We start from the raw sequence: 23,238 nt of genomic DNA, 5'->3' as shown, positions 1-23,238 counted from the left end.
CTGAATGCAATGTCCCTATATGGACTGAGAAAGGCTTCAAAGAAGTTGAGTACAAAGTAGCGTGTAAATAGAGCCCGTTCTGTTCCCCTCACTCAAACCTTAAGTGGTCAGTTTTAGCTTTCATCTGCTTTTAAAGCTGGTTCATTGTCACTCCAAGACCTGGAAACCATATATAGAATTTAATTAGTTGTACATTTTGAAATAGTTGAAGATTGAACATTTAGAATGTGTTTAATATATTACAACCTCATCATAATTCAAAATGTTTTGGCTAATGGTTGAATAATCAAATATATCTAATAGTGCCCTAGACAAAGGACCCTGCACCATGGTTTACATTATACCACACTGCAGTCTCCAGCAAAGCAGGTGCCGCTGTGTGTGATGTGGTGGGCTGAGATGGAGAGGGAGGATTGTGGATAGGAGTCCTGGCTGTGGGGCCTCTCTCTACCTAATGAGAAGTGTATGTGTCATTAACGATTGACCTCGTCACCTGATGTGTGCCTTCACTCCTTAATGGCGTGATGGGGCAACACGCAGAGACGAAAATCCACAAGACCCAGGGGGCAGGGGGGTGGGTGTGGGGGGGCAGGGGTGCGTGTGAGTGTGTGTTTTATTGACAAAGAGAGGGAGACTGGGTTTATGTGTGTGTGTGTGTGTGTGTGTGTGTGTGTGTGTGTGTGTGTGTGTGTGTGTGTGTGTGTGTGTGTGTGTGTGTGTGTGTGTGTGTGTGTGTGTGTGTGTGTGTGTGTGTGTGTGTGTGTGTGTTACTGTTTCTTTGGGAGTCACGTGTTGGTGTTTGGTTGACTGTTCACTTTGATACTAGTGATTAGATCATTTAGGGCCACTTTAGGATATTCCAGGGTTGAGTGTAGCCTTATACACACATGTAAGGTAAGTAAACCTAATAAAATGACCACTGAGCATGTAAGGTAATATAGCAAATAGTTTGCATATCTAAATAATGAAAAGACTTCCAAACGAAAAAAATAATAATAATTTCAACAAATGATATTACAAATGATGAATTCTTTTAATTTGTAAATAGTAAAAAGTTAAATTATAACATTTAGAAAACATGCTCATTAACTCATTTACATTGCTAATGAACCTTTATTAAATTTAATGTCATTCTCTGGATTTAACTTGATGGATAGGGTAATCTGTAATCTCACTTTACCAAATATAGAATGCAAATAATATGTTATTATGCAGAACATCTATATACAATTATCTGTAATGATGTATGCATCATTACTACAGCTATGGAACGGGTAATGAAAAGTTAAAAGATAGAGTCCAGTCTCTCTGCCAGGGGGCTGCTTGTGTTTGTGAGGTAATGTATGCTCAGCCTGATCATTGCTGGCAGATTAACTGTCAATGTTCTCATTTATCTCACATGGGTTTTGCATGTATGGATGTTGACACATCTGAATTGGAATGACTGGCCACATACAGGAGATGATAAGATTCATTTCAGGTGCAAAAATATAGTCATAATTGCTGTAAGGTCTTTAAATATTGAAATATACTGAGCTGGTGTCTCAGCTTCCTAAATGTCCAAGAGTCTTATGCATTGCTACCTCCATTATTCTCGACACGAGTCTGAATCAGTCCTCAGTAGGCTTGTGTTCACTAATGAAAATATAACGAAGTGGTGAGTGGTGGCTCTTCATGCTCAGTCCGCCTGTGCTTAAGTGTGTCTACTCTGCACTTCCCAGACAGCGCGTGGTGAGACTGGGCTCATTAGCAATCTGATGGCATCCCCCAGCTATTTCCAGTCCACGCCATACCAGGAGCAGCAGGGACATATTTTAAACCAGCATCACCTCATTTAGTCCTCCTGCCCAGTTGCTTCCCATGTATAAATCATGGACCGGCTTTTAACCTTTCACACACACACACACGAACACACACACACACACACACACACACACACACACACACACACACACACACACACACACACACGAACACACACACACACTCACAAACACACACACTCACACACACACACACACACACACACACACACACACACACACACACACACACACACACACACACATACACACACACACTCTTTCGGATCCAGCTCATTCCAGGGTTGTGGAGGGTTGTGTCTCGTGGAGGGACGGTGGCTTGCTAGGGCCCCAGCAGCGGTTAGCGTGGGTGGAGGTTCTGGAAAGGTGCAGTAGGGCGCGTTGTGGATCTGATGCTGTCGGACCGGAAGCTGAAGGAAGGAGTTGAGGATTTAAGTGACACTAACGGTTCAGTTGCTGATCTGATTGGGCAGAGAGTAGGCTGTGTATTACAGGTGATAAAGGGGATTCTTACTGCGTTTTGGAAGGTCACTGTGTGAGAACAACAAGGTGGACTGTTAGGTGTTCGCTCCTCCGGTGCCTCTTCACGGCTCCTTCAGTGCTGGTTCCACAGATCCCGTGTTTGCGGTGCACAGGCTGGAGGGGTGGGGGGGTGGGGTTGGTATCTGGGGGTGTGGTGGGTTGTCTGGGGGGGGGAGGGTGGGGGGCTTCAGGGGAAGGAGAGACTGTAGTTTCAGCAGCTCTAGTACAAAGCTATGATTTACACAAACGAATAATAGGTCAGCAGCGTGAACAATATGGATGCAATTTAAGAAGCCCATGATAGATCCTGGAGAGATCTTTCTTGCAAGCTAAAGTGAGACACAAATGTAGCCTACTTGTTCACATGAATATATCTTGTATTTTAACACACTATCAGTGAACTATCAAGGTATCAGCTCTAATAATTACGGAAGGGAAGTATCCTTACCTTTTAGTGGTCACAAAAAGTTGGACTAGTCTAATATTCCACCCATGTTTGAGGAGGTTGGGCCAATAGCCAGTGCCCTTGACACTCTATGGGATGTGTGCTGGGGGGGTTCCTGACTGTTTCCAGGTGTTAATCATCCAGTCCTACCTGCCGTTTTGATCACCTAAAGGATCGGCCGTCGCACGTAAAGCCTCCAGACGGGCGAGTCCTGTGAGCGGCCGTAGGAGTGAAGGTGAGGCGAGCCACAGCAGTGCTGGTGCTCAGATGGACGGAGCAGCTTGGGTCGCTAGTGTGGAAGTGCTGCTTGGGCAGAGGGATCAGGAGTGACTGTAGCCTTCCACTGCTGCTCCTTGTAAAAATCCACTCAGTTTACTGCAGATTTTTAAAAATTTTTATTTTAATTTGCACAGTTTGCTGATGGCTGTCCTCACCGCCCAGCAATCATGCTCGGAGGCCCAGTTATACTAAGGTGAGCCATTTTATAGTGGAGGGGGAGAAGCAGCCAAGACTTCATTCTTCTAGACGGTTTAGTCATTCACCTCCCTACCGGTCAACCATCTTCTGCTGAGAAGCACAAGCAGTATAATGAGGCAGAGTCATGCATTAACTGCTGATGTAAGAATCAAACCCCTCTGATGTACTTTAAATAGAATAAAGAAACTGTGAATGAGTCAAAATCCAACACGTGCTCAGATGTTCCTGAGGCTCTTCGTGCTGAAGATAGACAGAGGAATGTGCTCTTTGCATAATGTTTGCACTGGGCGTCCACCGCAAACAGTCCAGCGGCCCAATTCCTCCAGGCAGGAGGGGCAGGACCGGCCCTACAGCAAACCTGCGAAAGACCAGGAACCGCTGGTTACTTGGACATTTACAGGGGACAACACTCCAGAGTGCTGACACTGGCTCATTGACATGCCACAAACTCTCAGGGTTTGCTGGGAAAATGAGTCTTTTGGTGTTCTATTGACACGGATGTTTGTTTTTTTTTTTTTTTTTTGGGTAAGCACAATTTAGTTCCTTATTGTTGGTAACAGTGTGTCATTCATTTGAATGCACTGGGGGCTTTCTGGTGCTGGTGCTCAGCTGAGCAGGTGATGGGGATGACAGATGGAAGGACACTGCTGGGACACTCGTTTGCCTCTTAAGCACATTGCTCGCAGTGTTTATTGAGACATTGTTGGTGAAGTGAGGCTGGTCACTATTGGGCCTATTTTAATTCCATATGGGGATGGATATGGCTTAGTTTGTTTGCATTTTCAAACGGAGCGATGCTAGATGATTATAGCATGCAAGATCTCTAAAATATTACATGTTTTTGTGTTTCCAAAGTATATTCAATATATATTTCTGACTCTCTTTTGAAAGTTCATGTCAAAAGAGTGTACACTAGTTAATTATGCATGTAGGCTGTACAGATAAATAAATTCATAAAGCAGTTGCGTTTGTCCCTGAGATTTTCTTCTGTAAGATGTAGAGAAACTGCATGATGAATAAAAAACTATTCCCTTTGCATTCCTGTTTGCTTGGACAAGTATTTAACTTTTATCTACCAAAATGTCTCCTCACCAATTCACATAAAATCATAAAACCATAATCTCTGTTGTCAAGTGAAGATCTTGTAAGAACCTCTAGCACGTTTACACACCAACAGCATGGCTGAAGAAATTATTACTGTAACACTCTTATTGGTGACCTACTTGCATAAGACCTCTCTCCCTTAATCTTTAATCTTTCTGCAATCTAGAAAACATGAGAAAGAATAACTGAGATGCTAAATGACATGTAGAGGCTAAGAGAAGGCAACCGTTGATTTCTATTGTTTGATGTATCTGTTTAATTTCTGACTTTGTATTTCCAGACTGGTATTACCTGTAATAAGTGATTGCTTACATAAGTGCTGCAAATGATCTTAGTAAATTAAGTCACACTCTGTGACTCTGAGCAGGACTGGTAGGGTCTGACCGAAGAAGAATTGAAGTGCTGGGTTATTGCACGAATGTTATCAATTAAGTTACCAGTTACTGTAAGGAATAGAAGCAGCTCAGTTGCTCATAAGCCAAATACTCCCCAGTGAAGAAATCACACATGGCTTCACTATATGCTTTAACTCCAGTGTCTATTTGAGCAGAACATGCAAACCCTCTTTAATATTTGAAGAAGCTGTGAATCTATAACTAACCAAAAATGTCAAAGACTGTGCATGTGGTGTCTTTTTTTTGTGCGGATTATGTGTAAGATCTGTGGAGAAGACAGCGGAGCGCGAGATCCTTTCAGCAGGACCGCAGGGCACTCAGACGTGAAGCTCATGAAACATGCATTTTCCCTGCAAGTGCCACAGCTGCTGTAAGGATCACTTAGAAATGATTGGTATGCATAGAAGTCTCTAGCCTATGTCTTCTGATTCGGAAACCAATTATTGAAATAAACAACCTGAAAGCACTACCAGCATGTCTGAAACAAACATGTCAGGATGTATTATCTTGTTTCATATAAGATACATTTCAAAGTAGCTAGTTGTAATAAAGTCTTATAGCAAAGGTCAGTTTTGGTAGTCCTTTTTATAGCATGCTTTATTGTTTGTTCTAAGTCCCAGCTTACATGATTAATGTGGATGTGAAGACCCCTTTCAGAGTGTGGTTGGCACCCAATACAAAGGCATGGAAATACAAAAAAAGACATGGCTAGGTTAGGCTGGAGTGTGTGTGTGTGTGTGTGTGTGTGTGTGTGTGTGTGTGTGTGTGTGTGTGTGTGTGTGTGTGTGTGTGTGTGTGTGTGTGTGTGTATGTGTGTGTGTGTGTGTGTGAGTGTGTGAGTGTGAGTGTGTGAGTGTGAGTTTGTGTGTGTGTGTGTGTGTGTGTGTGTGTGTGTGAGTGTGAGTGTGTGAGTGTGAGATTGTGTGTGTGTGAGTGTATTTGTTTGATTCAGTATGTGTTGAAATGAATGTTTACTTTTAAGGAGCCTTTTTTTTTTCTTAAAGCTGATATGTGCCTCTCTGTGTAAACGAATGCTGATATATCGGGTGTATTAAAGGTATTTTTAAAAAATCTATTAAGAGGCACCTTGTTAATATGAGCAAATCCCCAATCTCAACTCATCACTATGGAGACAAGGATGAGCTATGATGTGCACAGTTGGCTCTTACTCAGCCTGAATAGTCTGATGTTTATTTAGGGAAACAGTTTATTTAAATCACAGTCAGATCAGATAGTTAAAATGGTAAAAATGCATTTCCTAACTCAAGTGAGGACACTACTGTAAATATGTGGGGTTCACTGTTTGCTGCTTTGGACATAAAAAAGAGCAAAACTACAGGTGTCACTGGAGCACCAGGAGAAAACACGGGACTACAGCATTCCTTAAACCCTAAATGTAAAATATTATTGCAATATTTCACTATAGCTTGAAGCACGGCCTATTCAAAAGGGCTACAACTGGAAAGCTAAAGATATTAGAACCTGTAGATGTCTGTCTTTTAATCGTAGTCCTTTAATGTATCCTCAGAGGGTTTAAACCTGTGACCTTGCTGTTGCAAGCAATTTATCACTGTGCCACTGGCATAACGTTTAGTGTGGCTCCATAAGAACTAAAATGTCATTGTGGTTTTAGTGTGTCAGACCACAAAAATTGTGATGGAAATAGATGGGAAAAGGTGTTTTCTTTAGTAACCTAGAAAAATTAAGGACAAACACACCACCCATGATCTAAAATGCATGTTGTAACACTGCAGTAATTCAATCAGAATATATAATGCTATATAGTAACAACTAATTACAGCAAATATGCAGGACCCCAGAGGGCTACAACGGCTCTATATTTACAAATTACATGCGATAAATCTCATGGCTGAATAAAAATATACTTCCATAGGGTTTAATTGGATTTTCAGCTACACAAGATATGTTACCATTTTATTAAATGCTCTTCTAGTAAATTATTTGATAAAGAAACACTAAGAAAAGACATTTTAAGGTTTCATTTTTCATTCAAGGAGTTTTGAAATTCAGATTGTGTCCTCTATTGTCAGAGCCATGCTGAAGGTTGTCCTCGGACTGTCTTATTCATCTCTATTAATATAAGACATTCCAGACAAGCTTGTAGGTGTGCTTGTGTGTGTGTGTGTGTGTGTGTGTGTGTGTGTGTGTGTGTGTGTGTGTGTGTGTGTGTGTGTGTGTGTGTGTGTGTGTGTGTGTGTCGCTGAAAGAGTACTATGCACAGGAAGAAAGATAGCTCTGTTATTGCTCACTGATGTAGTATTTTCTGAAAGGACATCATTTGTAGGTAGTAAATAAGTTATGATTAATTAAACACATTAACTAAAATGGTAATTCATACTGTTAAATACATGAAAGTGTTCCTTAGAATCCGTAAGAGGATTCTGACTTTTAACTGAATCTCTTCAGCATTTTGTATTCAGCAAAAAGTTGATTATCCAACTCATCCACTAAACTTATCTACTCATCTACATATTATATTAACATTACACACACACATACACACACACACACACACACACACACACACACACACACACACACACACACACACACACACAAACACACACACACACGCACACACACACACACGCACACACACGCACACGCACACACACACACGCACACACCCCCCCACACACACACACACACACACACACACACACACACACACACACACACACACACACACACACACAAATTGCAGTTTGTGCAACGTACAGTATCGTGTTTTTGATGCAGTCCACTGAACATTCATACAACAATTCTTTGGCACGCACTGGACAACTACATTCGGTTTCTTAAACGGTTTATGAGATCAGAGCAAGAAATAGTGGACTCTATTAGGTCGCGTGTGTTCAGTAATACTAAACATACTACAGAATGAAATACAACGAAAAACACACACACATGTAAAATATTGTAGTATAATTATATTAGCGGCCTCCGCTCATTCTCGGCCCACTTCTATTCTTTAAGTCACCTAACAATAATACCACCGAACAGAGAATCACCAATCAGGACCCTGGACAGCGACACTGAACTTCACTAATTTCTCATGTCTCGCTTTATTACAGCGGAAGCGGAACAAGCAGTGGATGTCCTCATCGTGACTTTTTAAAACTACCATACAGTTTAATGTCTCGTATTTTATAGTTGCGAAAAAACAGTAGAGCACGTTTGCGAGAAAAAAAACATTAAAACAATTAAATGCAAAGTGATAGATGCGAGAGCAGAACGTCTTCAGTCGCAGATGGAGTAGCCTACATCTGTTACTCTGAACTAGCATTAGGTGGTATTGCTAGGTGGCACTGTCTATTTTTTAATTCCCGTGGATAGTCGCAGGTGGATATATGTAAATCACACAATGGTTAGAATTTGATTTAAAAATCCACGGAATTAATCACGGAACTTCATTTGAAAATTGATTCTTCATGTTATTCCTAGCAGTAATTACAGTACAATAATCTGTTTAGATTTATTGGGAAAATAATATATGTAGGAAAAATAAACCATTTATACACGATCTGTATTGGTAACAACAATAGCAGTAACTAAGCACACAAGCACGTCACGTTAGTTTAGAGGCAAGCCCCATCGCTCTACCTCTGAGGATTTCTCTCTCGCACGCTCGCGCTGCTCACTGTCACGCGCGCTCGCGCCCTGAGCGCTAAATAAGTGAAGCCCTTCTCACAGGCACTCAGGCAACCGCATCCGCACGAGCGACATCAGCGAGCCGAGACCCACGAGCTGTGCAGGGATCGCGGACCTTCCTACCCGGATTGCTATGAGACGTAACATTTCTTGAAGTGGACTTGTCTTTCAGAGATCTGGCACCTTCCCGATCCCCAAAAAACATCTCGCAGGCAGGGATGCTCCTCCTGTGTCAGGCGCTCGGAATATACGAGGATGTTGAATTTGTATCCATAACAACCGTTCGCACGAGTGGCTGACTTAAAAATCGGAGCGCTTTTAACGTCTTGTCGCATTTTTCTCGGTGGTTGTTCCGCAACGCGGCGACGGAGGATTGTGATACACTCGCTCGGCCAAATCTGAAGACATAAGAGGAGACACGCGCATAAAAAGGTGCAGGAGAAAGTAAGGAGGTCTCCCCTTGGAGAACCTGCGTCGTTTTACCCCCATCATCCCTCCCGCTTTACGCATCTCAGCTGAGAACTCCCGTGTTGAGCTCTGCAGGAATCACCGCACCTGCCCGCTGCCCCTGGTCGTGGTGGACCCGCCACAGAAACCCCGACCGTGCACGGAAAAGAAAACGAGTTGATCAAAAACCATTTAATGAATTGTCGATCTAGGAAGCCCTGACAAACCCCGCAAACCGCAATGCCAGGGCAGTGAGAAGGTGAATCTGGGCTTTTCCTCCTGCGCGGTAGCATGGCTCCGTCCCGCAGGGACTGCAGATGGGAGATGATCTTTCTGACTGGATGCTTGTTCCTGTCCGTTTGGGGATTTCAACCTGCGGTGGCCAAGGTCTGCAACGACTACACGAGGCACGGTCTGGACACTACTTGGTACTCGAAGGATGTGCCCATCATGGTGCTGATGCCGATGAACGAGTCCGCTTTCATGAGCAGCATCAGTCAAGGCATCGAGCCCGCAGTCCAGCTGGCCATCCAACACATACGCGAGTCGAAGCAGTACTCGTTCTCTCTCATCACTAAAATATACGACACCGAGGTAATGTTTTTTAATTGTTTTATCCTCCGCCGTTAACGTGCCTTCGGTGTGTGGGCGCAGGGGAGTGTGTCCGCCTCCTGCACGTTGACCGTGTGCATGATGCGGGGTGTCCCACCACCACTGCGTTTTTATCAGGAACTCGTGTGGAAAACTGCGTTTTCGCATGGCTGGTGTGATCTAAGCAGTGTTGGACAACTTGTGGGTCCATTTTAGTGACATTTGAAAGAGAACTGTAGGACATGAAACGTGTAAATCGACACCATAATTCAGATAGTGCCTGCCCCCCCCGCCCCTTGGATTTACACTGAACTCTTATCAGGTGTTGTACAGAAATAACGGGCCTCGCGCGCACTCGTGACATAATTCAAATATGTGACCACCTGATTATGGACACGTACACTGGTTAGGGTTTTCTTTACAGAAAATGAGCAATGCTTGTTTAGGCTTGTTCACAGTAACAAACCATAGATTACCTATATTAAAAAAATGTTTAAAGAATCGTATATGACATTTTATATATTTAGGCGCAATTCTAAAATCAGTTTCCATAGCACGCGACAGACACTAGCTAATGACCTATGAAATCTAACACTCTCATATATTTTTCATATATATGTATTATTCCTTCATGACTGCCAGTACCATTTTCAAGAGACGGCCACCCTAACCGTTACTCCGGTCACATTGCATTAAACAATAAAGCGGAGAGTGGTTCTTACACCTGCAGGTGGTGGGTTTTCTTTACACCTGAAGATGGCAGTAATTTGTTATTTTTTCTGTGTCTGCGTTGGGCACCTTGAAGGATATAAGAATTTGTTTCAATGTTATACATTTTACGGCCCAAATAAGCTGCGAGTCGCATAAACGAAAGCCACGAAAGCTGGAGTGATGACCATGTTTTCATCCGTCCGCCTGCAGGCTTGTGTACGCGTTTCATCATCCGTCACAGATTAGTGAAGGTTCGCATCAACACATTTACGCGCGGACAGTTTCCCCGCTGTCTCTCCTGCAACCTTGGGATGCATTTGGCAGTATATAAAAACCTGATAGCCGCATTTACTGCACGTTTATTTTATTAAATCATTTACTGACTTTAGTACCTCGTCTAAGCAGTTTTATAGGGTTTTATATGTTTATGTCTGAAAGAATGTCTGCTTTATAAACGACTCATTTAAACTTTGAAGATGTCGTGTGTGATATCGTGGGGATAAGACTGTATGTATGAGAAATCATTCGTGGGAAAATATTTGCCAGAGAGTTTACATAGAGTAATCGACACAAAGCCAAGTGCAAATTACATAGGCGTTAAAGAAAGTGCAAAAACTGTCTCATTACGACCGATTGTTATTCTGACTAATTTGGAGCTACAAGCTTCAGATTGAATCATGTCTTGGTCATGGTCATTACACATTGTATTAAAGGTCGCAATGTCCAATAAATTCTCCCATTGAAGTAACTAATAAGAAATACAACACAAAATAGGTGGCATTATATCTGAATACATTTTTATTTTACTGTCATTGTAAGACTTACATAATCCAGATTGCAGACTATTACAAGGATTGCTGGGGTTGATTATTCATGGGATTTGCACACAATGCCTTTGCACTCTGATGCAGTCATTGTAATGATTTTCTTTCACTGTCTCTCACAAATCATCATCAGGTTGATGTGTCAAAACGTGATGGATAGTTTTAACTTCAGCAGAATGCATTATGCAACACAACAAGACGGAAAGAGACACCCCCCCCCCCCCCCCCATGACTAGAATCTTTTTAAAGTTATTTTTGTACAGTTTTCATGTTGAACCTTGGTAACCTGTCACTAAAGAGGTAGATAACTGCTATAATGTAAGTCACCACCAGGGAAGGAGAAGACTCCTGCTCTCTACAGAACTGATGTATGACATTCTTCATTAGCTCCAACATGCAACATTTTTGAGAACTTGGCAAACCAACCTTCTCAGCGTAAAACATTCAAAAACAAATGATGTGGCATCAAACTCTTTTTCTTCAGAGCAGTGAAGAGAAATACTCTGAATCTCTCACTGAAGGAAACAGAAACAGCAGGCAGATGCAGAGTTGTAGTGTGCTTTGCTGTGTTCTGTCCAGACCTTCTCCAGCTCTGACATGGGGTTCGTATGCTCAGGGACACAAAAGGACATGTGAGAAAACTCAGAAAGACAGATGCTGAAAGATAGATTTAAGGGCCTCAAATGACCTTTGCAGGAAATCTCAGGTCTAATCATGTTCAATCTTGTTTTCTATATTGAGATCTCAGCAAAAACATGTAACAATTAGTAAACGTAAGAAAGATGTTGGAATCCATTTAGATGAATTCAAGCTCTAGCCCTAGAATTAACCATCCATAACATTTCAGACAATTTGTTACACATTTGTAATTGTGAGACACACACCACCATCACCACCACCGTTACAACCACCACCACCACCACCACCAACAACAATGTCAACAACAACAAATCAATAGTAGCAGAGCCATGCATGCTGGGATTTCAACTGGTAGCTGTACACACTGAGCACCAGGGCTGTGTCCCTTTAGCTCTTTATCCTGTCCCAGAGGAAGCTGTCCGCTCAGCTGGACATGGGTGGTGCTGTACCAGCCCAAGACACCAGCCCAACACACCAACCCAACACACCAGCCCAACACACACAGGAAGCAGAGGCTCAGCAGCCGACACTAATGCATAGACAGATGCTGCTTTGTGGTAAAAGAAATATTCTTATTTCAAACACTTTCTTTTGTATATTCACACTGTGTATATGAAAATTACTCAGCCAGAAATGTATTCAGTGATTTATACTGAATTCTTGAACAGGTGTCATGTAGCTGGCAACAAACACAGTCTATGTGATGTCATAGGCTATCTCCAGGTATTAGTACAACACATTTCTTATCTTGGTCTGCCTCAGGATGCATGTTAGCACACACTACATAGTTGCTATTTACAATTTAAAATCATCACTGTAGTTGTAGATCGATTTATCTTCAGGAGTTACAGTGAGGTGAAAAAGGAAGGAAATATTATTTTATAGGGGGAGAATGCAAGAGAAAGAGAGAGAGAGAGAGAGAGAGAGAGAGAGAGAGAGAGAGAGAGAGAGAGAGAGAGAGAGAGAGGAGAGGCAGGATTTAAATTCCTTTATTAGCCCCCTTGAAGTACAAGGGAAGATGTGACCTACACGTTATACCTGTCACAGTTATTCAGCAGCTTGTATGCCCAGTCAAGTGAAGAAAAAAAAGGTCTTTCTCATCTCCTGGTTGTATGCACACTGGACCAGCTGTTTTGTAGTGGAGTTGAATAGTGCTCTGTAACTATGATTCACGATTTAGTAATATGTGGACCTCTGTAAAAATATCAATGAAGCATGAAATGGTTTTAGTGTCTGATTGAGGGTAGACTTATTTTCACTCATTCTCCCACGTCTCGATTGTTCCAAAGACAATGTAGGATAGGACCATAAAAAAGTTACAGAATCCCTATTTCCTTTTCTAATACATAATATGCATGCTTGGCTTTGGTCACTGACCTGCCTAGTTTTAATAAATCTCTTTAGTCCTTAGACTAGAACGAATGAAGATATTTCTTCTGCCTTATAATTGAACAAGCCCACCGTCCCAGGTTAAAACAGACAGAATAACATCTGTTATGTAGGTCTGTAACTTATATTTACTTTATTGGTCTCAGAGAAACAAGAGCCGCATGTAGAGCAATAATGTCTTTCAGTCACAAGGAAACCAGTGTCAAAAATACTCTGATACAATGGGAGAAAAAGGACAAAATCCCTTTTTGAGGAATCATTTCAATGTATTCTAATATTTCAGTGTAGTGTTTATGTCATGCCAGGTCACTACACTGCCATGGTCATTATGTTCAGTTCAGCAATCTGAGGCACGTGTGGTGCTTTGGTTGGATGCAGGAGTGTTTATGGAGTCACTGCAGACTTCATAATCGGCAGAAAACAATCACATGCATATACTCAATCCCTTTATGTCGGACCTGGCTCTGCACCTGCTCTGTGAGCCAGAGTTACACTTATGGAGCTGTTTTCTTGACCTTTATGAGGTCAGGAAGTTAAACGTGGCCCTTTTCACTAATGCCTGAAGGAAACCAACAAGAAGCAGTCAACATTACACTGAGATGACATAAATGTCACAGTTACACCAAGGGAACTGAAGTACATCAAAACCCTTTAAGGTTTTCCGCATTTGTGTATGTTTCATGTCTTTTACACATTTTGTTTCTTGAAAAGCAGGTTTTTGAAATGTTTTGTAAGACAATGTTTTGTGATTAAAAAGAAAAAGCTGAAATATTACATTAAGTATTCATCCACTTTGTTATGACTCACAACTCAACTCTGGTGAATCTATCAATAGTCATTGAAATGTTTCTACAACTTGGAATCCACCTGTGCCTAACAGAGTTGACTAAACATAATTAAGAAAGGCGTATACCACTCTGTATAAGGTCTCGCTGGTGATGGTGTACATCAGAGTAAATACTAAACCATGAGACTGAAACAGCTGTCTGTAGACTGGCAAAACAACATTGTGATATGGCACAGATCTGGGGAAGGATACTGAAACATTTCTCCAGGATTGAAATTGCCCAAAAACACAGGAGTCTCTATATTTCTTAGATGGAAGATGTTTGGAAAAACAGATTTCCGATATCTTCCTCTTAGGTCACCAAGAACCATATGGTCACAATGCATTAGATCCAGAGTTCTGTTCTAGAGATGGGAGAATCTTACAGAAGGATCACTATCAGGCCTTAGTGGTAGAGTGTCTATAAGTAAGCCATTCCTCACAAAAAGACACATTAGAGCCCTCTTGGGGTTTTCTAAAGGTAACTGGACAGTTCTCAAAAAATAAAAATCAAGATAATCTGCTATAATGAAATAAAGTCTGGACTATTTTGTCACAGTCTGTAATGGCCTGTATAGAGAAAACAAGGCACAACCTCATAGTACCATCCATACAATGGTGGCAGCATCATGCATCAGGGGTGTTTTTCAATGACCAAGACTAGGAGTTTACTCAGGATAGAAGGGAATATGGATGTGGAAAAATGTAGAGCAATGATAGGTCTTTTCCAGAGTGCCTAGGATCTCAGGCTGAGGTTTACATGTCACCAAGACAATGACCCCAAGCACACTACTATGGAAACAGAGGAGGGTGTGTTGGAAAACTTTGAAAGTCCTGGAGTATGTTGGAAAGGCCTAAAAATGGTTATGCACCAATGCGTTCCCATTCAACCTGGCCAGACTTGACTTACTCTGCAAAGAAGAATGGGAGAAATGTGCATCAGAGTGCCAAGTCTTCCCACAAAGGCTTAATGTGATTTCTACCAAAAATGCAAAAAAGTGGAGTCGGAAAATTCGCGAAACCTTTCAAAAACATTTTTGTTCTTTGTCATTGTGGAATATTTTATGTAGACTTATAAGAAAAAATAAAGAAACATACAAGGGCCAGAAGATTTTATTTATGTTCTGTATATAATAGTGCTAATGATATGATATTTTCAGAGAGGATAATGAAAGAAGGTGTTTATACAGATCTAGAAGGATTATGTATATATATAAATGCATTGATATATTGTGCTACAAATTAATGATACATTTTGTGGTAGGAAAATTGGTACACTGCTGGAAAAAAAGAAAAACAAAAAACATATCATTGCTAACAATTAGGCCTAATTGTACATTATTTCCTTACTTAGCTTAATGTCACCAGCTTTGTTGTTTTTCTGCTAGCTTAGGGTAAATGTTCGTCAGTGGAATTTAGAGTGGGGTGCTAATTGGTGACCTTCCACTGAATCATTGCCATAGCCTTGAGTCAGGAGTCTAATGATTGTACCTCTCTGACTTAGCTGCCATACCATGGAAAACTCTTGTGCACAGAATTGTAGGATGCTGAGCAAGATATTTAACACAGAAACATTCCATGTTATCTCCCCAGGCGTGTGGTGCAGGCAGTGTGAAGAGGGGCCTGGGCTGTTTAGCTGGCATGTGGCTCTGAGCAGAGGTCTTTCTCCTGGACATGGGCATTTGACAATGGCATACTAATTTTCTTTTCTCTTTGCCTCTGATTATCCAAATGAAATGCGTGATTGTTTCAAAAGCTGCTAGATTGGAGCATCTGTCTTCCATTACCATGTATTTGCTGTAGTGATTGGTGATCCGGAGGAAGTGTGGGACACTGGTGAGTTGTGGTGGCACTCTGATTCCTCTCTGCCATCTCCAAAACGCTGTAGGGAAAATGGACCAGGCTAAAGGTGGCCTTGCTTGGTGGACTGGGAACACCAGCGTAAGAGAGCTCCTCTTTGTATCCACAAAACAGTGCATCTAGTTAAGACCTAAATTCAGAAAGAAAGGTTCAAGTCTTTCTCTCTGCTGATATTAATGTTTAATGTTCCTGACAAGTCACTATGTGAATATTTTAAATGGCTTTAAATGGTAGATTACATGATTATTTTCTTATTGATTTGATGTCAATGGTACAGATGCAGTCTCTCCAGTGTTTTTTGCATACTACTGCATTTTCAAAGAGTATAGAAACGTATAGTCTGTTCTTCTCTCAGATTACCATATTCCAAGGAGAAAATTTTATTGAGTTCCTGATTATGGATTTTCTGTAGTTTGAAGAAAATGTCTGACCTTTATTTAACGTTATGTCCTCAGTTCCTCTGAGTATTCCGTTATTTACTTTATTTCCTCTTCCTATGGAAAATAAATGGAGTATGTTTCCCCCAAATTGATATGAACATATTCCAGTCTATAGAGACAAGGACAATTTATGTTATATTATTTATTAAGGAGCTTTTATGACAATGAGGAAATGCACTAAACATTCAGTACATGTTCTTCTTGTGCTCAAGCACAATCACACTATTGTCATCTACCTGTGCGAAGTGCCGAAAATCAGAGGACTTAGCAGGGAGACGGTGTTGTCGTTAGTGACTGGACAAATGTCATGTGATCTTCCTCTGGGGGACAGCGCAGAACAATAAGCAGAAAGTTTGTCCTTGTCAGTCCCTTAATTACATTAAATCCAGAGTAATTCCTGGAGAGAAAGAAATGAGTTTAAGCTATACTGCCAGTGTGTGTGTGTGTGTGTGTGTGTGTGTGTGTGTGTGTGTGTGTGTGTGTGTGCACGTATTCATGGGCACATTGTGGTCTACGTTCTATGGGCCTGCTCATATCTTTCATATTTCAACATTACTTGATAATGTTCTTCCTCACACCGCATTGTTCTTCACGATCGTCTCTCCAAATCTTCCTTTACATCTTGCTGTAACATTCTTCTTCCAAGTGACCTTGGGTGTTAGAAAGGTTCTATATTAAACTAAAACAACTGATGATATGAACCGCCCGCGCACACGCACGCACACACACACACACACACACACCCACACACACACACACACACACACACACACACACACACACACACACACACACACACACACACACACGCCTAACACATTATTACCATTAAATTGTTCTGAAGGTCTGGTACAGGCTGAGTGTTAAATTGGCCTTAAGACATTCTTTGCTCCCTCACCAGATGCACTTTATGATTTTGTCTTTTATGTGTAATATATTCCGCAATATTTCATGGACTGTGCTGTATGGTTATGGACAGTGTTCCAAGAACCACACCTCTTCACCTCATATACTGGCTATGATATGGAATACTGATGCATACTTTGAATGTTCATGCTTTTAATGGGGGCAGCATGATGGGATGACTCTGATAATCCTTGGCACAGAGTCTTTTAAGCTAAATATATTAAGGGAGATATTCTAACTTGCCTTATTCAAATGAGAGAAGCATTTCAGTGAACATGTTTTCCTCATGAAGACTACAAGTCTAAAAAGAAAGTTCATTCAGATGGGTGACTTAATGATTTGTGTATGATGAAATGGATTAACCACCACACCAGCTGGCTGTTTTTTCCTAGGATATTTAGCTTGATTGATCTGATTTCTAGCTTCAACACTACTGGTTCTAAAATGTTAGTGATAGTTAAATGCCACTGTAGTTGTCATGCCTCCCACCGATGACATTCCCTCCACTCCGCTAGCTCAGATTAGTCCAAGCACTGTGATATACACTCCATTTCCCAGTAGCCATCAGGAAGTCATGGTAAACCCCCATTATTGCTGTTGCCTGATCAGTGTATACTTCCTCATTCAATCTTACTAGTTAATTAATTTTCTCACCTGTTTCTCATTTGCTGTCATTAACTTTGACTTTGACTTTGGACAATTTTTACTGTCCCCCTGTATGCTGGCTGCTTAGATATCTGGGTTTCATCTCACATTGCTCTTACATCTTTTAGGAATGTCCTAAACTTGCAAGTAAAAGCCAAATGTTTTTTTTATCTGTATGCATCTAAATTACTTTCATGTTATAGAATATTTCACTGACCTGCAGATCGGCAGATACAGATGCCCTTGTTACCATGGTGAGTAACCAAGGAGAAATGTGAGGACAGCATCACTTCTGTTGGGGGAACTTCCTCGTCTGTGTTCTAAAGATTTAACTCAACCTCAAGCCACACCTACCTGACCCCCTTAATTAGCACTAGTATCCATCCTTCAGTTCAAACTCCTGTTTCCTAATGGCAGTAAACCTGACAGATATGTTGGGTCCCCAGATGACTGTAATTGGTTTTTGCTCTAATGTTCATTATATTTTTACAACCTTCCTGCTCTGATCATGCCTGTATATCTTTTTATATCTATCGTGTCTAATGGGCAAAGCTTTAGAGTGGGTCACTGATGTCTTTCCTAACATGAAAACTCATCCATACAATCATTTTGTCAATTTCCACTTTCGCAGTGGGTGGAATGAACCAACTTTGTGGATTAATTTCCATAATGGACTTATGGCCAATGGCTTGACCTCAGAGGAACTGTATCTCCTGCATGGTCTTAAGCCACCAAAGACATCAACCAGTTCTTCATGTCAGTACCACCAAACCAGAAGGGCATTTGAATCCAAGGTCCAGATGGGCCCCAGCTCCATAATATCTTGTGAACCTGCCAGCCCCATGCAGTGTGAATTATTTTGGTTATTACAAGAAGAGACTTTGCATGGTAATTCCTGTATATACTGTGCTGCAGCTGGTTACGTTCTCCAGGGAGAATCCCTGCAGGGAGTGTAGAGGGTTCTCTATGTTGTAATGTGATGAGTGTTTCCCACAGAGGGATTGGTTTTGAAAACATTGCTCCTTCATACATGTGAAAGGCTACTGGTGAAACAACAGAATTATTCTGAAGACTAAATGATGACTTGTTAGGGATCAATAGTTTTGTCTCTGAAATAACATCAGTGCTTTATGTCTCTGCCCATATAAATTCTCAAAGATAATGTTCATCTGGTCATTCTTCCTGAGAATGCTGATCTTGGCAAGGATTATTAGAGCTAAGGTTATGAAAAAAACCTCTGCAGAAAGCCCAGCATAAACCCACTTGCTAATTCAAAGATCAAATGTATGGAGGCATGTATTGAAGAGACATTACAGCAAAGGTTTGGTCACCTGTCCACTGTCCACATGTTCAGCCTCTGAAGGTTCTTTTAGTGGAGAAGAAAGAACACATACAGCCTGTCTGTTTTTTTCCATTAAAATACCTCTAGAGGTTTCTAGGTTTTGCCAACGTCTATTGATGGTTTATTAGGAACTATAGCAACTACACTGACCTTCCTCCTTCAAGGTGTCACCAGACAACTTAACTGGAACGCATGAACCAGTGTGGCTCTTCAGAGGCTGAAGAAGGCATTCACATCACCTCCCAGCCAACTGGCCCTTTCTTGTCTTAACTGATTATTAAAATCTTGCACTTGCATAATGCCAGATGCCTAAATTCACACCAAGCTTGCTGATCTCAAATCTTTTCCAGATTACTGTCCCAGTATGAGGGGACAGATAAATCTGATATGCTGTCCAGGAACCAGAAAACATAATTCCTGATACCCAGAATTCTCCCAGAATGCCTTGTAGCCACTGTAAGATGTGAGGTAGTCCCCTTGTCCACCGCATGCCCACAAAGAAGGAAGACGTACCTTATATTCACAGATTTATGGCATTATGCATTACCTGCTTTCCATGTGAGACCCCGAAGTCCCTACCTGCTGGACCTACCTGCAGGAAAATGACTTCCTCTATCTGATCTCCATCATCCTTGCTCCCATATATCTATAAACTTCATCAGTTCATCTAATCACCTCTTTAAACTTCACCACTGTTAAGATTAGTTGACAGATTTTCATGTGGTGTTGGGTTGATCCCTTTTAATAAGCTGCCCATCACAGGTGAGTCTCATTAGTCCCTCCTTGTTCATGTTTCTCACATATCTGGAATCACAGAGGATATCCTGTTTGACTGAGGGCCTCAGTCTACAGCCTGTGTATGACGAGCGTTTTTTGAACACATAGTCACACAGTTAGCTTGACCTTGGGTTATCATTGTAAGAGAGTTAGCCATGGCCATCAGGTGCTCCTAAGAGTTCACTGTAATGAAAAGCAATTGAACAGGACTTGTTTTCTCCCCTGGATGGAGAAAACCCCAAATTCACTAGTCTGCTCTGCTACCAGCACCACAAAGTTTGAATGTGTTGTGGGATATCAATCCCATGTACTCCCCGTGTCATCTTTCACCTGTTTTTGGATTTTCCTTTTGCGTGTCTGCCTGGTATATTTTGATTCTCTGGTTTCTGGACTGTTCTTGAATCATTAATGCTGGTGCTTCTCGTCACAATCACTAAATATCCAGGAAAGAGTGTCTTGCTAAAACACTGCCACAGCATTGACTTCTGTAATGAACACCTAGGTTTAGAAAATTACTATATTTTCTATATCCAGTGGGTGAAGAATGCATTTGCAGTCTTGGAAGACCTTAAAGATCTAAAACTAACAGATGATGTTTCCTGACTTTCATAAGGAACCTTTTGATCTGGAGTCTATGGTATCAGGACACATTTGATCCAATACAGAATTTTTGCTTGGGGGAAATCTCCACTGCATATATATTTTTATTGAACTAATGTGTGGACAGTGGTGAAGAGATATGGTTTGCTTCTTGTCTTGTTTTAGAGTGTTGATACAATATTTATGTAGGGGCTTCCTCCTTAAATAGACAATCTCATAGGCCATTGAACATGAAGTTATTGGAGGCAGATTCTGATGGATGGGCTGGCTTGCAGAGTGAATGAAGACCAGTTTGTATCTAATGAAGTGTTTCTGTAAGGTTTCTGTCTACAGGCTCTTCATTGCCTGTCAGACATGTGGGGTTTATGCTTTTATATGACTGCAAAAGTGTATTTCCCATAAACCCTATGGGAGTGCAATGTTGTGTTTTCCTGACCCAGTTGTTACAATAGAGCATCTATTGTATGTTTGTGTCATACTCTGCATGGAGGTTTTGGTTAGAAACTTGCATAGTTCAGTTCAGATCACAAATACATCAGGATTGAAAATGATCAGCAATGTTGTGAAGCATTTTACTTGTTTTCATTCTGTAAGACAAAGACATTTGCTTTTGGACAGTTTCAGCTTTGTAGTTAGGGATGGTCCACCTTTTTCTGAGGTCCTTAATTAGAATGGAAGATTAAACAATTCTTCTTTTCTCCTTCAACATAATTTTTTTTTATATGACACTATTCTGCCACAATCTAAACTCAATTTCATAGCTACAGTCCATTTGTAATGTAGTAAATCTTTCTGTTGGTATCATTGTGAAGAGAAGCTTTCTGTGTCTTGTGAACTGTACTGTTATCTCCACTTTCTACCTCACATTCTTGGTCCTCTTGGTAGAGAAACGCTCTGTTAGTCCCATTCTGCACATATTGATTTGATGATTAAAGATGCGGCAACAGCATAATGATCAGAGATTCCTGGTTCATGTCCAAGGACAAACAATGCCAGCACTTCTGCACCCCAAAGCTCTTACTATTGCTTTTCAGTAAAAAAAAAAAGCTCTGAGATATATACATTTCATCACTTGTCTTGTACATGGTCGGGGGTACATTTAATACAACTTGTTATTCCTGTATGGTTCATCCATTGTAAACAATTATTAATTATTGATATTCATTCAAGAATTCAGTTATCCAAAACAACAAAAAAGATCACAATCCTGTACTGACTAGTGCAATTACACAATCTTGTGATGTGTACTTGCAATATTATTTAGAAAGTAATGTTATACAAATTCACTCAAGCCTCAACATGTAAAATAGACTGCTTTAGATCATTATATATTATATATTATCTTATTATGTGAGTAAATAGAGTACGTTTATCAAAATTTTGGATTTTTGATTGTGGCTCTTCAATTAAGTTTTGACATGCAAATTATTAAACTTTTGGGGATTGTCTCTTGAAGCATCTTTCGAAGTGAAACTTGTGTTAAGACGTTCCTGAAACGTCTTTTGAAGTGATATACGTGTTAAGATGTTCCTGAAATGAACCAGGATGATGGATATGCACTTTTTTTTCTAATCGTGTCAACATCTCTCGGCTTAAATATTCCCAAATTTGAAAAATTCATTTTCATGGTACAATAAGCCATTAAGGGCAGTGTGTGTGTGTGTGTGTGTGTGTGTGTGTGTGTGTGTGTGTGTGTGTGTGTGTGTGTGTGTGTGTGTGTGCGTGTGTGTGCGTGTGTGTGTGTTTTATTCATATGTTTTTGTATAGTGCTTTGAAGTCTATATTGGAGCTTTCCTCCAAAGCTCATAATGACCCCAATCTCTAGCTGCTGTCTACTGCTGTGATGCTTATTGGCCTGTGGGGCAGATTCTCTTGACTTTAATATGATTGATAGCTCAAATTGCTGTGATAGTACTGGTATATAAGAGATGAGAGTTGTGTGTCTTTGTAATCCAATAGAGTGTCTGCAGTAAGTGATTGTTGTTTTATTACTGAATGCACATATGATAATTCTAGACCATCTGTTGGAGATATAAGGAATGATCTTCATACCTAATTTCAGCTCTAACTCTTACATCTACACCAACATCCCAGGCCTGTGTGACACCTCTGCAATATAATATGCCATGTAGTCAGACAATATCTCTGCCATAAAGGCATCAGAAAGAATGGGTATGCGTTCTTTCACTGGAAATGATGACAGTAATGATGCTAGTGTTATTAGTAAATGAAGAAACAGTAGCAGGGAGTGTTTGGGTGAACAAGGTGTCTCTAGACCTGGACCTGTTCTGGCATCTTATCTTATCACCATTTCCTGAACACCAGTGAAATGAACTTGCAGGACTTTTTTGGTTACATTAACGTTTTTTTCAATCTCTACTCACTATTACATAATTTCTGTGATTGGAACTTCTCTTCTAAAATTGTTTCTCGCAGAAACGATGCCTTATAAAAGAAGTTAGGCCAGGTTTACGTTTCATCACGTTATCATGCCATGATCAGTGAGGACCACTGTGTTTGGAAGTGAATGAGTTTCTCCTGCAGTTTCTGTTTTATGTCTAGTCGCTTCATTGAAATGGAAACATCCAACGGATGAGCAGGCACGGATCAGAGAGACATCAATAAGTGTTGTCACGTTCCACTCTCTTCTATTCTCCTTTAAGGAGCACAGAATGAACACAAGAGGTGCAGTGACACAGGCATATAATGAACATTATTTGAGTGCAATTGAAGGTCCATTCAGAACATGCTCTGCTGCTGCAATGGATGATTCTGCTATTATGAAAGGGACAGTCAGGGCATT

At 40.9% G+C, this 23,238-nt stretch overlaps 1 protein-coding gene across 1 annotated transcript in view; it reads left to right on the top strand.

The window, feature by feature from the left end:
* The first annotated feature begins 8,409 nt into the window (after positions 1-8,409).
* gabbr2 (gamma-aminobutyric acid (GABA) B receptor, 2) overlaps positions 8,410-23,238 on the top strand; it is a 144,216-nt gene continuing 129,387 nt past the window's right edge. The window contains exon 1 of the mRNA XM_077008730.1: positions 8,410-9,479. Coding sequence (XP_076864845.1) covers positions 9,177-9,479 — 303 coding nt within the window. The 5' untranslated portion in view covers positions 8,410-9,176. The remainder of the gene's footprint in view (positions 9,480-23,238) is intronic.

This window comes from Brachyhypopomus gauderio, chromosome 6 (assembly GCF_052324685.1).
Source record: "Brachyhypopomus gauderio isolate BG-103 chromosome 6, BGAUD_0.2, whole genome shotgun sequence".
Classification (NCBI taxonomy): domain Eukaryota; kingdom Metazoa; phylum Chordata; class Actinopteri; order Gymnotiformes; family Hypopomidae; genus Brachyhypopomus; species Brachyhypopomus gauderio.
The sequence above is the reverse complement of the archived record's forward strand: the minus strand, read 5'-3'. Positions and strand labels throughout refer to the sequence as shown.